At 44.5% G+C, this 15,928-nt stretch overlaps 1 protein-coding gene across 1 annotated transcript in view; it reads left to right on the top strand.

The window, feature by feature from the left end:
• Positions 1–547: 547 nt before the first annotated feature.
• DBP (D-box binding PAR bZIP transcription factor) overlaps positions 548–15,928 on the top strand; it is a 103,718-nt gene continuing 88,337 nt past the window's right edge. The window contains exon 1 of the mRNA XM_086930402.1: positions 548–882. Coding sequence (XP_086786528.1) covers positions 717–882 — 166 coding nt within the window. The 5' untranslated portion in view covers positions 548–716. The remainder of the gene's footprint in view (positions 883–15,928) is intronic.

Raw genomic sequence — 15,928 nt, 5'->3', positions numbered from 1 at the left:
TTAAGAATGCGCGCGCGCGCGCGCACACATAGACACACAAAATCTCTGCCTCTTAATCAGAACCCTGCCAGGTGACACATGCCTGTCCATGTGTACTTAACCCCCGCCCCCCACTCCCTCGGAACCTTCCCATTGGCTCAATGTGGGTCAGGCCCCTCCTGCACGAGCGCCCATTGGTCAAATCTAGGTCAGGGCCCACCTGCCTCCTCCACCCCTATGTCACTGCCACATGACTTTCCCTGGGAAACTTGGAAAACACACACACAGCCTTCAGAATAAAAAAATAAATAAATAAATAAGGCGATCCGAAGCCTCTGATTGGTTGCCGGGGGCCCACTTGGTCTCACTTCATGGATGTGGCTGGATGAGGAGGAGGGGAATGAGAAAGACTCCGCCCTTTTCCAGTGCTAAAGAGGGAGGGGAAAAGGCGCTACAGAAAAAGCAAAACATTTTTACAGGGAAGACTGAAGGAAATGTGCCAACTTGGGTATCCCGGGCAAGAAGCTCAACGCGTCTAGAGGAAATTCAACTCGTACTGAGAACTCGCTGCGCATTTCGGAATATATTATTACAAAGTTCCAAGACTGCCTTTGGGTCCTGCGCTTTACCCTGTTTGGAACTGGTCGGTGCCTTCTCTGCGACTGGCACCCACTGGTGCCCTGGCATCCCTTCAGGAGCGGCCGAGGGACCCCGAGAGGAGCGACAGACACGACGACATGGCCAGGCCAGGCGTCCAGCTGGGCGCCAGCGAAAGGGTGCAGGGCCCGCTGCATGCCAGTCCTCCGCTGGCAGCGGTGCCCGGGGCTGGAATGGTGAACCTTAAGAGCCTGCTGCAGGGGCCCGTCAAGGGCCAGGAGCGGCGAGGCAAGGATCACAGTACATGTAAGTATCGGGGATCAAGTGGGCACTCTGCGTTTAGTATGGCGTGGCATGGTATGCTTTGGCACAGTATGGCATAACATGTACAATGTACATACATTTATTTGACATTTATTGTATGGCACCGCTTGCATAGTAAAGTGACGCGATAGTATGGAAATATATTTTGTGAGCCTAGTGTGATATCATATAGCAAAATATGGCATACTATATTGTATGCAGTTGGGCTGTGGTATGCTGTGCTACCGTATGGTGACCGTGTTGGGGTTGTATAGTACGGCGTTGACTATGGAATGATATAGTGCGGTATTGTATGGTGTGCTAAACTATGTTAAGTAAGACTGTTCGGTTCCATATTGTGGTCGAATACCAAGCTATATGGAATGTAGTAATACAGTTTGGTTTGTTAAAATGATATGGTAATCAGGGATATATGTTACGTTGTGTGCGCGTGCGTATGCACGCTAATAAGATCTGTGCATCTATGCAGGGTGTGTGGGCGACGGCCTTACTGTAAACTCTGAAGGCAGATTTGATTCCAATAAGATAGTTGGCGGGTTAATGTCGCTACTGCGCAGATATGCGTGCAGGGTCTGGGTCCCAGGTAGCCAGTGTATCAGATGAATCACCTTCTGCCGGCATGGAGTCTGCAGGGCAGAGGCTCGAACGTCAGTCATGCCTCTGGGTTGGTTGATGCACCTGCTGCGCTGCAACGATCAAAGTGCAACCCTTGGCCTGCTTGTTCAAATCCGTAGGGGCGCGCGGAAGTGGGGGTGGATGAATTGAGTATCAGTGAGTTACCAGTGAACCTCCAAAACACAGCTCGCGTGGCGGTCTTGTCCTCATAAATGCCCAGTATTGTGTTTTGTGCAAAATTCATTAAGCGCCAAAGGGGCATTCGCAGTGGCAAGCTGACACAGTGGGAACATATTGTCTATTTTAAATGCATGTAGATATTGTGCATGTCTCGTAAGTGCTGCCTTGTCCCTTCCCAGCACTTCTCTCTTCCTCCTCCTCCTCTGTGGTCTTATCTCAGCAAAGGCCGGTGCCTCGGTCTAGGCCCCTGCAGATGTGTACGTTGTTTGTGTAGAGTGGTGTTATGTTCATCTTAAACCGCACTTGTGCAGCTCAAACCTGTCTGGGACCGTCTCTGTGGATACACCTGTTTCCCATCCCCATCTCTGCCCGTCTGTTCCCTGTGTCTCTGCCTGTCGCCATCCTGTAAGACATAAGCACACACACTGTCCCCTCTTTTCTACGTCACCCCCTCTACCAGTCTGCCTGTCACGTAGCACAGACAGCATAGCCATAACAGATTGTCTGCTGCTCTCTCACTCAGTCCGTCAGTGCCTCTATACTGTCTAATTCTTCTTCTCTCCCCCTGTCAGTGCCTCTGTATCATGCTGTATGTCTGACGAACGTTCCATTCCTGTGTGCGTTTCCCTGTCTTTCTCTCTCTCTCTTTAGGCGCGCTGTGCCTCTGTATCTCAGTCAGGCTGTCTGTCTAAGCCAGGTACCCTCCATCTCTCCCCATCCCTGTCTGCTCCTCTCTCTCTCTATCTCTCCCTCCCTCTCCACGTACCCCCGTCTCTGCCGCGCACTGACCCCTGGGACGGTGAAGTTTGTCTGCAGACGGAATGCCTCTAGTTTTTTCGCCTCCTCATGACTGTCCGCCCGCCTCTCTCTGCATAACTCTTCCTGGCTTTTTTTAGGAAGGATAATAATCAACACATTTGGCAGCAGTGTTACTATTTCATCACAGAGGTCCAGATCTCATTAATATGGTGCTTAACCCCCGAGGCTCGCCTGCCGACGCATTCCTTTAAGAAACAAAACTGCAAACCGTGCACCCATACAGAGAAACACTGATACAGACTTTAGTCACTTTATCAAGATAAAATGCATCCAATTTCCATCTGCTGGTGATACTATGGGAACACTCCAGGTCTTGTGGGACCCACCCAAGAAATTCCAACCACAGTCTACTGTAAAATGTTTAGGTTTTATTCTTCAATTTACGTTTCAACATGTCACAATCAATGTGTCAGCCCTATCAGTGTCAATCAATGTGTGGACATTTTACTGAATTTTATTTTGATAAAGCGTTGAAGGGTTGTATTGAATTTTGAGTGCTTCTCTCTATTTTGGTAATGTTTTTAGGGAGTGTCTCTTGGAGCTCTCTCCTTCCCAACCTCCCTGCTTGCAGCCGCACCCTCTCTCTTGCAGAAGGCCTGCCTGTTTTCTGTAGTGCAATCTATGCCAGTCTGTGTCCCGTTAACTAGCGCTCACGCCCCTAGAAGTGACACTCTTGCTGGGGTACTGATGCAACTGTACAATGTCTAATCATCCTGCCTGCAGGCGCCTCCTCCCTGGCTTGGCCAGCCACTCCCCCGCCCATACTAACCTCATACCAGAGGATCCATCTTCAAACAACTGTCTCTTTCCCTGTCTACGGACCACCCAATGCAGGGCCATGGGAACCCTTCAGCCTTGCCTGGACGTATGCCCCTCTACAGACATGACTCCCAGTCACTGACTGACACCAATGTGCAGAGCTCGCCTTCTGCCTGCCGCGTGAACAACCATCAAACAGACATTAGTTGACAACCTACCTACCTACCTACCTACTTACTTTCATGTCTGCCTGCTTACCTACTGCCCTGTCCAGCTGCTCCGTTCTTCTCTGGCATTCCCCGTCTCTCTACCATGGGTCGGCCTGCTTTTATGAATCTGCCTGTGTTCGTGTACTTTGTCTTCCTCCGTGCACACTGCGTGCATGACTTGATGTGCTCTGCCTCCTCTCTCTGCACTATCCCTTTGCACCCCTCCTGCCTCTGCACACACCGGGTGCATCCCTGTGTCTTCGCTGTGCCTGCCTCCCCATTTCTTCATTGACAGCCTTTCTGCACGTTTCCCGTCCGAACATCTGTACACGGCCTGCTTCTGTGCAGGGCCTAGCTCTGTGTGCATGCGGTGGGTCTCTTTTGCATCTGAAGTATGCCTGTGGTTTCAGAAAGGTATATTTAAGTGGGTACAGCGGGGGGGGGGGGGGGTTCTGTGCCACTAGCAGGTGTGCATGGCGGTGTCAAGGCACTGGACTCACACGTGGCTGTGCCAGGATACGCAATGCCCAGATCAGAGGAGTATATGTGTAGCAGCTGGTGCCTCTGCTGGCACCGTGGCATGTCTGTGCCCGTTGAAGGGCACCCTCTGCCCCCTCCATCGGTCCTTCTGCAGCTGTGGGTTCATTCCCTGTCCTCGGACCAGCTTATCTCGGCCTCTTTCGTTTTCAGTGTGTGACGACAGTGCGATCTCTTCTGCCAGCGTCATCAAGACACGCTGCAATGTCTGCCCTGCCTCTGACAACCCTACTTCTGTATTCAATTGTCTATCGTTGTCAACGAGTCTGCCTTCATCTTTTAATCTGTCCACAAGCGCCTCCCGGTTTCCCTGTTTCTGCACATGCATCAATGTGTATGTATCTGTCCATTAATTCGGGTGTGCGCCATTCTGCCTCAGTCAAATGACGTTTTCGTCTGCCTCTCTAGAATGTCCATGTCTGTCGGTCTGTCACGCCTGCTCTCATCTTATGAGGGGCTTCTTTTTTATATATGCCATATCCTGAATCTATGGCCTACTGGGGGTCTCCTGTCTTGTATACATGTCACACCTGACCTGCTGTCACCTGGTGGGACTTCCTGGCTTGTATATTTTACCCGCTGTCCCCCGGCGGGGTTTCCTGATATAACTTCTATCCCCTGGTGGGAGTTGCTACCTGTATCTCGATCTCACACCTGCTGTCACCTGATGGCCATGATACCTCCGGTGACAGTGCGCTATACAAAATTCCCTTAACATAACATAACATAACATAACATGGTGTCTTCTGTTTCTCTGACTGTCACATTCACCGTCACCTGACGGTTGTCCTGTCTACTTATCACATAAGAGTGGGCCTAGATCCTCGCCTGAATGTCTGTCACGTCTGGCAGTGTACTTTTTTAAATGTCTGTCACATCTTCTGTCACCTGCAGAGGGTCGGCTCTCTGTAGGATTTTCATAACTACTGTCTCTTATTGGGAGGCCTTCAGTCTGCACGTCCGTCCCATCTTCTGTCACATAAAGTGGGTCTCCCGCCTGTCACCTGGTGGTTGTCTCCTGTCTATCACGTCTACTGTTACATGATGATCCTGGGAACAGTGCGGCGCGGTCAGTGCTCAGTATGTAAGGCCTGTTCTTACTGGCTGCCTCACTGCAGGTTGCCATGGTGAGGAGCCCTGCTGCTCTGCCGGAGGGTGGGCAAAGCGCCGCCCTCCCCGGCAGTGACAGGCACCTGCTGCAAGAGGCAGCTCAGAGGGCTGCCCGCGCGGCCTGGTCCTCTGTGGGTAGCTGCCCTGGGCGCAGATTCGGATATCCGCCTGTAGTCATCCTTCACCCTCCCCAAGTTGGAATTGGAAAACTATAAGGTCGTTTGAAAGTGAAAGTCCGTCTGTGGCGTGCACTGCTAGGACTGTAGTGTTTTCACGGCTATCAGCTCCTTCACTCACCCTTACGAAGAAGTATAGACTGTTCCACCTGTAGGCCAATGTTTGTTTTCTGAACCAGATATCGTTCCTTTCCTAACATACATCTCCAGCCTACCCATTGAACCTGACTTCTGCAGTGCTGATAAGGTAGACACGTGATTTTTGTTGTTGTTTATTTACCGCCTGCATTTTATATAGACTCTACATTACACCCACGGTTCACTACTTTGGCAACCCCAAAGCGGCAGCCATGACACCCATCCCAACGCTGCCAGCTGCAACTGGAGTTGTCACCAGCATGTTGCAAGTGTAACTGTTGGTCCAGGTTACACCAAGTAGTGTATGGACTGTAGCCGAGTGGGGACTTTTTTTATTACTAATTCTCCTTGTGTTAGGTGGTTCGGTATAAGGTTACAATATTTATGAAGTTCGCCCAGCCGGTGGGATTCTGTGGCTGACCTCTTAGTGCCAACATTGCACGGGCGGAGGGGCACACCCTCCGTAAAGCCAGTCGGGCTAGGGAAAAGTTAATCGCTTGCCTTGCACAGATGGGCCTGTATTTCTATTTACAGATTAAGTCACGGGATAGGGAGGCATCATTATATGCCTATGACTTTTTATGCAATCCTACTGTTGAAAGGCCCTGCCTGGCCTATCAGAAATCATCACATTTTCCCACGAGGTCCTGCTTCAAACACATGGATCACTTCCGTCAAAGATCCACCCTGCACACCGGAAAGGTGCGGCACTCCTAAGAAACCATAGTAATTAAAAAAAAAAAGGCGCGCTCGCTCACGCGGCTGAGCCACACGATGCAGTTCTTTGGTTTACAAAAAAACACCTCGTGGATTAAAAGTCACGTTTTTTCTGGTTTCCGCCTCAGGGTGACAAACACAGGATTTACACAAACCACAACATACCTCCTCCCACTGAAGCCCCAGGCCGACATCTTGGCAAAGAATTGGTGTGTTCGATGCACAAACACACGTGAAATCTTTATTTTGGCCTCGTGCTTGCCTTGCGTATAAACAGAGGTAAGCCAGAGGCAAACTTGACTTTAGGGAAAATTAGTAGATAGCGTGAGAGGTTGGAGCCTCCGACAGGCTGACAGGATTTGAACAAAGCCACAAAACACGTATGATGCACTAGCTAAACATGTAACTGACTCTACCCCAATTCTGCCATACCAACTCATCAATGGCACTGGAGTGGCAGTAAATCTACTCACTTCTCCTGATACCTAGTGCCAAACTAAGTGGTATTACGTGATCGCTAACTTTATGTTGAAAGTTTTCTGGACACGCCGTCGGCTGACACATGAGATGTCTGTTGTGATCTTGCTTCCTTTAATCTCCAGCTGTGTACCTTTCATTCCAAACATGTCTTTGCACCTCAGTGGTGAACGTTAGTTAGGCTTTCGCTCTTTTGCTCTTTTGTCATGGGGCTTCTTGTAAGTTCCAGGCATTGGCAGTTACTGCTGGCCGGAAGAGGTAGCACCACGCATGGAGGACTGTATCTTCAATAAATAACTTTGCTACAGTTTTGAGAGCGAGGACCATGTGCTCACATCAAATGTCCTAGAGTTATTTCGAATACATTAGCCTTTTTCAGCTGTATCCAGACTATTGACCGTGAGCAGTCAACCAAGCTGTGGAAGCAATTGTTCATTGCGGGAGAGGATGAGGCCTAACGGCAAGAGCTTCTGACTTTGTAAAGCACTCCATTTCCTTAGGGTCCAGTACGTGCTATATGAAAACTGCAAAAACAAAAAAATATGTAACCAACAAACCCACCAAGGGCTAGGGGATCCGAACAAAATGACCAATCAGGGAGCTGAAACTTCAGGGTCACTATGGCAATGTCTATCAAGTAGTGTTGTTCAGATACATTGGGTTTGTCCATGTTTCCTAGTCACTCGGTTAACAAAAGTCCTGCCAGCCAGCCCTAATTCAAGTGCAATGTTGAAGCCAGTCATTGGCCCTCTTAAGGGTTTGCACCACTGAAAAGCCACTACCCGTAACTGAGCTCACTGTGCGTGTCTGCATCACTTGTAATAAAGGGACATCAGCTCAAATTTACTAACGTTTTCTTCTGAGAGTCCAGAAGCTGGCAGGTACCTGCAGTTCATCAGCAAACTACATTCTATGTAGTTTACTTTGAATGTGATCTATCATTTTCAAGTTGTCGTCAGCCCAAACCTCTGAACATATAGCAAAAGGAATGTGGTGTAGCAAAGAGGCGCGGGCTTCCCAGGGATTCTCTATAGAAATTCGTTGTCCATCCAACTGAACCTCTCTGCTGTTTATTTTAAAGACCCTTAGGCGGTTTAGGTGATCAGTGCCATTTTAAGGATTTTGGGGGCAAGTCAAGTCTTATTTTTGGGTCCTCTGTTATGAACAATTTAGACTTTTATTACCCATATTCTGCTAGCCTGTATCATGCCACACAATATCGAATTATACATTAAAATTATGAAATGGGGTCATACGAAAGTAGCTGAAGTATGTCCTGCCTGGGGCCCACAAAATAATTCATACGATTACACTGGGTAGAGAGAGACAGAGTAAGAGGAGAGAGATGAGATGAGGCTTTGAGAAAGAGAAATGGACAGAGGTGAGTTAGAAAATAAAAATATCACATTCCAGAGATCCCCTTGAAAGGTGGGTGCTGTGGCCAATAGCCAACTTTGCCCATACCTTGAAACATCACTGTAGGTGACCATGTTTGACATAAACGTAAGCCAGCCAGATTACCTTGATTCTTCTTATCTCACTTACTGTTTATTGAAAGTATCCGTATACCAATTTACAGCGCTATCTTCCTATGGAATAGTGACTATATCTTGTGGTTTTTTTGTATCAATGCCACAACTAGTCTGATTCTAAATTGTTTAACCATGTTGTAAGATACTCTTATGGCCTTCGCTGTCCTCTAATTAATAGTACAGGCTTTTCTCTGTATCTGCATTGTTAACCTCGGGAAGTGGTGCACTTTGCGCAAAGTGACTACTACCTTGTCTCCCCTTTCTCCTTAACATAAACTCAGGTTCTATTTCACTGTCTCCATGCCTTTTGATTTTTACATGATTGTCGTCACATAAGTATGGTCTTTATGCCTCTGTGCACTAATGGGAAGTAACCGACACTCGGACTACGGTAAATATCTGTTCACTGAGTAGAAGAACATCAGTTCTTTTTAACCTTTCCTTATCCACAGCTCAGGTTCAGGTCCTCTGGCTCCAATTGGGAGTAGGGGAGGTGGCTGGTGGGCATAAACAAGATTTACAATAGACAGGTACCCCAGTAGGAATAGCTCAGGGTTTTAAGGTTTGGCACTGTTGAAATCGACCACTGACAACCCCCAAAGCCTCAGTATGTAACAGTGGCCTTGCCCTTTCCTATGTAAGGAAGAGGCATCAGAGATGAAGCCACTACTCTATTTATCTATTTTGTAGCTCTATATAGCGCAAACCATGGGTTGCAGGGCGCTTTCAACCATGAGAATGATAACAGTTCATTAATTTGGATGTCATAGCTAAAAACACAGTAAACAAACATTGCTCAGAAGAAGGGTTCATTAGATAAAATCCCATAATTGTGTTTTTCAAGAGGTTTAAGCATCTTCACAGGTGTCTACTTGTTTGGCTAGATTGCATCTCTTGAAATGACACTCGAGGGTAGCATTATCTATAAAGGCTTCTGATTGACACCTCTTCACATTAGTTGCTATCTTGGTGGTTAGAACCTCTGTCCTGCCCGAGATATTCACTATATCCTTCGAGTGTTTAAGCATTTCCAGTCCATCTTCTGTGACCCATTGTGACATTTCAACCCCCCTTATTCCTGTTTTATATTTCTTATTGGATTGCATGTGTACGCATTTCATTAACTATTTTTTTACAGCTTCAGTTTTTATCTGATATTTGTACATTTTGAGATGTTTTTTTATTAACTTCCAAATAAAGTGATTTGGGCATTGAGCACTTTGATGGCGAGATAAGGAGAAACTCAATCTTCAGAGTGTTTATTTTCAGTTGATGAGTACGCCTCCAGGACTGGAGGACTTTTAGGGTGTTTGTCAAGTCAACAATGTCCCCAGAAGAGGAGAATTTCAGGTAAAGTTGCATATCATTCATTTAGATTGGAGAAATACATTTATATAAAAGAGCGTTGGGACAGAATTTACCCGGGGGATTCCTTGTTGAAGGGGGAAGGGTTTAAAATGGATTTTGCCAGCTTTATTTGATGAGACAAATTAGTCAGATAGGATTCAAATTATGTCACGACTGAGCAGCTGTCTCTGGCAAGTGGAAAAGGATATGTAGACATGGTTCTCCTTTCTCTGGGGTGTGACGCATATCGTTCACTATGTGTACCAGAACGGATTCTGCACAGAAGACATATCAGAAATTTGATTGAATATCATCAAGGAGGTTAAATTCTTAGATGAAACCTGTTTATTATTTCAAGTCCCAGCTCTCCATAATTTTTTCAAGACAAGGAAGGTTGGAAATCTACTGGAAGTTATTCAGGTCTGCACCTATTTTTTGACTAATGGGTGATTTAGCCAGTTTTTAGTACTACAGGAACTGTGCCTTGTTTCAGTAAGGATAACTGCAGTCGCTAGGAATGAAATATGGAATGAACTGATGTCTTTCAGCAGTTTCTCCGGGACATGACCTGAAAGTGAGGGATGGTTTCAGATCTGGAAAGCTCTTTTTCATATCTGCTTGTGATAGCTCCTGGAATGATGACCGTCTCACTATGTTTGTATTTTAAGGTATGAAAGGGCATGTCAAAATAGTCAGAGGAGCGGTCTCGTTCTAGCTTTCTCATTTTGTCTTGGAAGAAAATTAAGAGTTTCTCTGGTTTTTGCTTAGAGTCTTGTTGTTATGATATTTATAGGGTTGATACACCTTTTGACAAGCTCGAAAATACGTTTCTTAGATCGATTTTTCACCACACTGATTTCAAATTTGATAAAGGAATTCTAAATCTCAATTATGTGTTTTTTGCAGACTTTAAGGTTGGATCTTAGATTTGCAAAGTTTGGAGATAATAGGTTTTATCGCCATATTTTCTCTCTCGTCGTGCCTAGTAGTTTATTTTTTTAATTTATTTCTCTAGACAACTATTGGTAACTTTTGTTTTTATTCTGCATTTTTATCTCAAATGGGGAAAGTTCATCTGACGCTGCAGTCATGATAGAATTACAAAGGTCTATTGTCATGGTTGTGTCATGTTCCAATCTGTTATTCTAAAATTTAGCTGGGATCTAATTTTCCAGTTGATGCCCTGTTGATGTTGTTAAAGTTATTTAGCCATGGTTTTGGTTTCTTAGCTTGACTCATAACATAGGACTTGGTGCAGGGAACGGTAAAGGGAAACAAAAAGTGATCAGACCAGTTCTCTGGAATTGGATTTTCACTCTTTATGGAACCGGCGTTTGCGATTATGTGGTCTAGAGTTGAAACTTTCAAATGTATGGGTGCCGTTCTGGATAGTTGTTTTTCAGAAAGTGGGTGAATTGAGAGCTTTCATATCATTCTGTTGTCCCATATTTAGACTAAAATCCTTTGCATATTGAAATCGCCTACGAAGATGTTATTTGCAGCAGAATTGGCCCCATCTTTAAAGGTTTCATCAGCTGTTCAAGAAATAATGCGTTGTCAACATGGGGCATAATTGATGAGGTGGAAAATAGGTATGCATTTAGCCGATCATATTTCAGTACATAGGCATTGGAATGTTGGTGACGTTTCAATATTTAGATCTATGCTTTGAATGGCTGATCTAATGTATCAAGGCCACAACATTACATGATTTCTCTTCCCCTCCCTGATATACTATTGCACAGCCTGCTTGTAACATGAGATCAGTTTCTGGCTGCATGTTTCTGGTTAGCCACATTTCCTTCACAAAAAGTGAGTCTGCATTTTCCAAGCTAATCAAGTCTGCAAATTCTAGACAAAGTATGGGTGCTGTTTTGCAAATAAGTGGAACACTTTTCCGAAATAAGGGCTTATTTGTGGAAATGGGAGTTGCATTACACAGGGATTAAATCAGGTTTCATGGCTTTATCCCGATTCTATTGTAAGAGGGCTGAGAATATCTTTCTCTCATAATGACTTATATACCTACAAAATGCTTGAGGTATGTGTACCAGATGTATTGCAAGAAAGGACCCGATCTTTAATGTAATTTTCTGAAAATGATTGAGTAAATCAAATTTGGCGAGGTTCTCTGTTGCTGCGCGGGATGGACTTGAGTGAGTTCTGGAAGAGTCGAAGTGGAGGAAACAGTAGACGGGTGTGGTGCAGCCACCAGAGCAGCTGACTCCAAAGCGCGGGGCTCACAGTTCGGTTGCTAGCAGCAGCTCAGCCCAGCACCATGTGACTCTGGGGAATAGCTCACTTAATCTCCCTGACCCCAGTGCCTTGAAACTTTCAAGGGGTGATATGTTCGCGCTTTACAGATATCAATGGATTATTATTGACATATCCATGTTGGACCGTCATAGAGCTGTTGATGCGTCCAGAGAGTCAGACAATGAAATGATTATTAGGATCGAGGACTTCAATTTTAGCCATAAGGGATGTTGTGTACAGGGCAGAGCTTTGAGGGTAATCACTGTAGAAGTTTAAAATATAGGTAAGGGCAGCATTTGCAGTTCTTCGGGTAATTCAGCTCTTTAATCCAGGTTTAGGTGTGTAACCTGGGTGCTCGTCAGGATTGGTGAGATTTAAGGTTGTCATAAAGGTGTATTTTGTTTGATCAGATTACAAGTCTTAGTATATCCTAAGTGAGAAGGGTCTGAACATGAGTAGGGCTTGAAACAGGGTTTTAGAAGTGCCTGTGGTTTAGGGTGTAGTAGAACATACCTTTAAGATGGAGATTTGAGGAGAGTCTCCCTCACAGAGGACACCGCAGGAGTGTGGGGCAGTGAGGATGGATGTGAAAGATGTTTGACAGATAAAACTGGAGAGTGGATTAGGAGGATGAGTAAGGGGGCTGAGTAATACGAGCAAGCGGCTACAGTGATGGGGAGGGTCGATCAGTGTGGGAGAGTTTGTTCTTTATGTAGAGGAGGGTGTGAAATTCGTGATCAAATAGGGCAAGAGTGTGGTCTGATCTTTGATCATGATCTTTAGATTGGTGGAATGGAAATTCAGTTCAGTAGAGTGTTTACTTCTTGAGGTGGGAGGTAAATAGTGTTTTCACGGTCTTTCAGATAAAGGTGATGAACATTATGAACTTTAATGAGGGGGAGGTTGGGTGTTGCACATTTTTAGATCTCGGATGGAGAAGCATCTCTTTACTCTACCAACATGTGTCACGTGTAGGAGTGCCGAGCCTGAGGATGTTTGCATTACTGAGGGTCCTACAGAGGATGTTGGAGGGCTTTTGCGGTGGTGGTATTGAGTAGATGCACTAGCCAAAAAGGAAGAGTCTTAGAGCCATAGAATATTTCAAATCGAACCCTGACTTTTACTTGGAGCAATTGCCATTGGCAAAATGGTCGATTGTTTTAAGAACAGTTATGAGTTTTGTGGCCACCGCTCCTTACTTAAAGAAATATGTTCAGTTGGTAGTCAGGTTGACTAGCATCGATGGCATGCAGTGACTGAGTCAGCAATTTATTATGGCACACAGTGCATCTGTACTGAGATCCAGGCCTGTGTAAGTTGTTATCTCAGTTCGAAGAGATTCCTTTGGTTTCAGCCTTTACTTGGATGGTCCTGCTGAGGAACTGAGGCCACTGCCAAATAACACCAGGTTCTGGTAGATCATGTGAAAGTCACAGAAAGTGGCAGAGCAGTGGGCAAATGAATGTAACCTATAGAGACCTCCATCTTGGAGATCAAGAGATCACCTCTCGCTCTCACCTGGGTTTTCCTAACAGCAATACTACTAAACTCATGATACCTATCTGAAACCTACTTTATTACAGTCTCTTCATTACAGAGAATGCAACAGCACTCTTATTGCCCCCACAAATCAACCCATTCGGGAGCTTTTCAGTGGTCACAGATTTCTCACATAAGCCTGGGACCCAAATTGTTCTTTGCATCCCAAAAGTCAGGGTTTCTCCCCAATCACTTAGGAATTGTAGTAGAATGTTTTGTGTAACTCTAAATTGGTCACTGCAAGAAATTAGTAAGCCACATTTAATGTTTGTAGGGACAGTCTACTATCATCCCCAATGATAGGTGCATTAGGCATTTCCTTCCCCTAATAGTAGCGCAATATAGAAATAACGAAGGTGATGTTGCCAATGAGGTAAAATCTAGCTCCAGAAAGCTAACTGGTTGACTTGGAAATTGGTAGTTTTAGTGGCATTAACCACTAAAAGGTCAAATATAATATCGTTCATTTGTGCCAGACAATGATATGACAAAAGAAGGCCTGACCTATATATACTTCATGCAAAAAAATGCTTGGAATACTTTTTCTATGAAATTAAAGGTTATTCACCCGAATACACTTCAGTTGATTTCCTGTTGCTCCACATTATCTACAGAGGGCAAAAAAGAAAATACGGTTCATAATGAGTTAGATATTTTTTGTCGTTTTCTAAAGCAACAAACATGTTTTTCTTGTTTTTCCCTATGTTAGCAGGTGATAAAATGATGTGCCACCTTCATGCCCCAATAATGGGCAAATTGCAAAGTCTCCTAGCTGCTATAAATGCTTTGTGCACAGTTAGGCTAATGCCTGTTACTGGATGATTGATTCATTCACAAAGGCAAATCCATACTTGAAGGACTTATAAATAACAGGTTATTTTTTATATGTTCACTTTTTAACTATTTTTTTAACAAAGGTTAAAACTCTGGTGGGCCGTTTTTTGACAGAAGCTAAGATAAATGAGAAATAAGAAGTTAAAACAATTTGTCCCGGGCCCCACAGTTTGGTCAAATGAGGAAGCGGTTAATAGAGCTTTATTTTCTATCTTTATTGATCTTTGCTCTCTAGACCACACCTGACTTCTAAGCCACTAGTCTAAATCCACAGCTTACATTTTAGTACACCATATCCTCAAGGACATCTTAGGGACACAACCACATCCATAGCCTACAAGTTAATCACTAAACAGCATGACATCATTTTCAAATAGCATTACATTTCCAAAAGTCATGTACTTTTTTAAAGGACCACACTTCTCTGCAGAATTACCTGTTTCAGCACCTTCCACGTCCTATACCTATTCCAGTGCTGAAGGAAATGCCAAACTAGCACACTACCACTCCGTATTCTATCAAAGCTGCAAAGCTTTGATAGAATACAGAGTGTTCACTCAAATCACAGTCGCCATATCAGTGACTGTAGGCTCATAATATGGGTAAAAACAGAATTTTTCCCTTAGGGCTGTTTGTATATCATGAAACACAACTACCATTCAGATTATTCAACCATTCAAAATTCGAAACCCCATCAATCAATAGTGAAACATTTGCAAATGAAAAATTATATACCACAGAAATTATATAAAAAAACAGGCTGTTTATTACAAAGTAAAAAAAATATTCCACTGAATGTACAATAAATACGTATATATACAAAAAACACTTTAAAAATTCATACAGCTATATAGGAGAAAAGCAAACAAAGACAATCAACTCTGTTTTATGGTTGTTAATCTAGATTTCTTTAGTGCAACATTGAGTTGGGTACAGTTCCCAATGCCCTCACTGATGTTGACCTCTCCAAATTTAACTCGTATCGGTGCGTCGCCGCGTTTCGGTGGTATTAATTGATTACGACCACCTTCTTCAGGACAATACAAATAAACTTCTCCTTATTATCAGCATCACCTGTGCACTCCACAAAGATGAGGATCCGTTTTCCAATTCCGAGGTGAATGTTACATAAGGTGCTTTGTTAATTTGGAACTGAATGTCGCCTTGATATCTTTCAATTTTAATAAAGTTTCGAATTAACCTCATAATGCAATATTTTTATACATCTTTATGTTCCACCCAGTCGGCCTTTTTGCGGGTCTGTGGTTTTGCACTCCCCTTGTCCTGGCAACGGAACTGATTTGTATACTTGTCGATGTATGATTGTTCAAAGATCTACCCGGGTCTTTAGAGGCTCGTGGTTTTTGATTCCGACGGCACGTTTCCCCGCTGGGTTTCCTTCAGCGACTAGTCTCTATTTTCGAGCCGCAACGTAATTGACTTGTGCACCGATGAAACTAGGGCTTAATCGGTGCACAAGAACCTCAGGGCTAGTCTTTCACGTAAACCCATAAGGTCACCAATCCTTCTCTTCAATACTTTCCTATCCTAGGAATTTCCTGCTCGGGTGAGATTTGACTGAGCATGGCCCAGTCCCTCCAACACAGCCCAGGCATTGGTGTTGCATGTTATTTTTTTCTCTGCTTCCCAACGTTCTGATGCACCAGTCTGGCTGAAGTTTTAACTAGAGTTCATTTTGAAATTTTCACTAGACTGGTGCACTTATGTAATGAATTGAACTTGATTTGGGCATTATTTTACATAGTGCTCGAATTGTTGTCCC

This window comes from Lissotriton vulgaris, chromosome 7, assembly GCF_964263255.1.
Source record: "Lissotriton vulgaris chromosome 7, aLisVul1.2, whole genome shotgun sequence".
Classification (NCBI taxonomy): Eukaryota; Metazoa; Chordata; class Amphibia; order Caudata; family Salamandridae; genus Lissotriton; species Lissotriton vulgaris.
The sequence above is the reverse complement of the archived record's forward strand: the minus strand, read 5'-3'. Positions and strand labels throughout refer to the sequence as shown.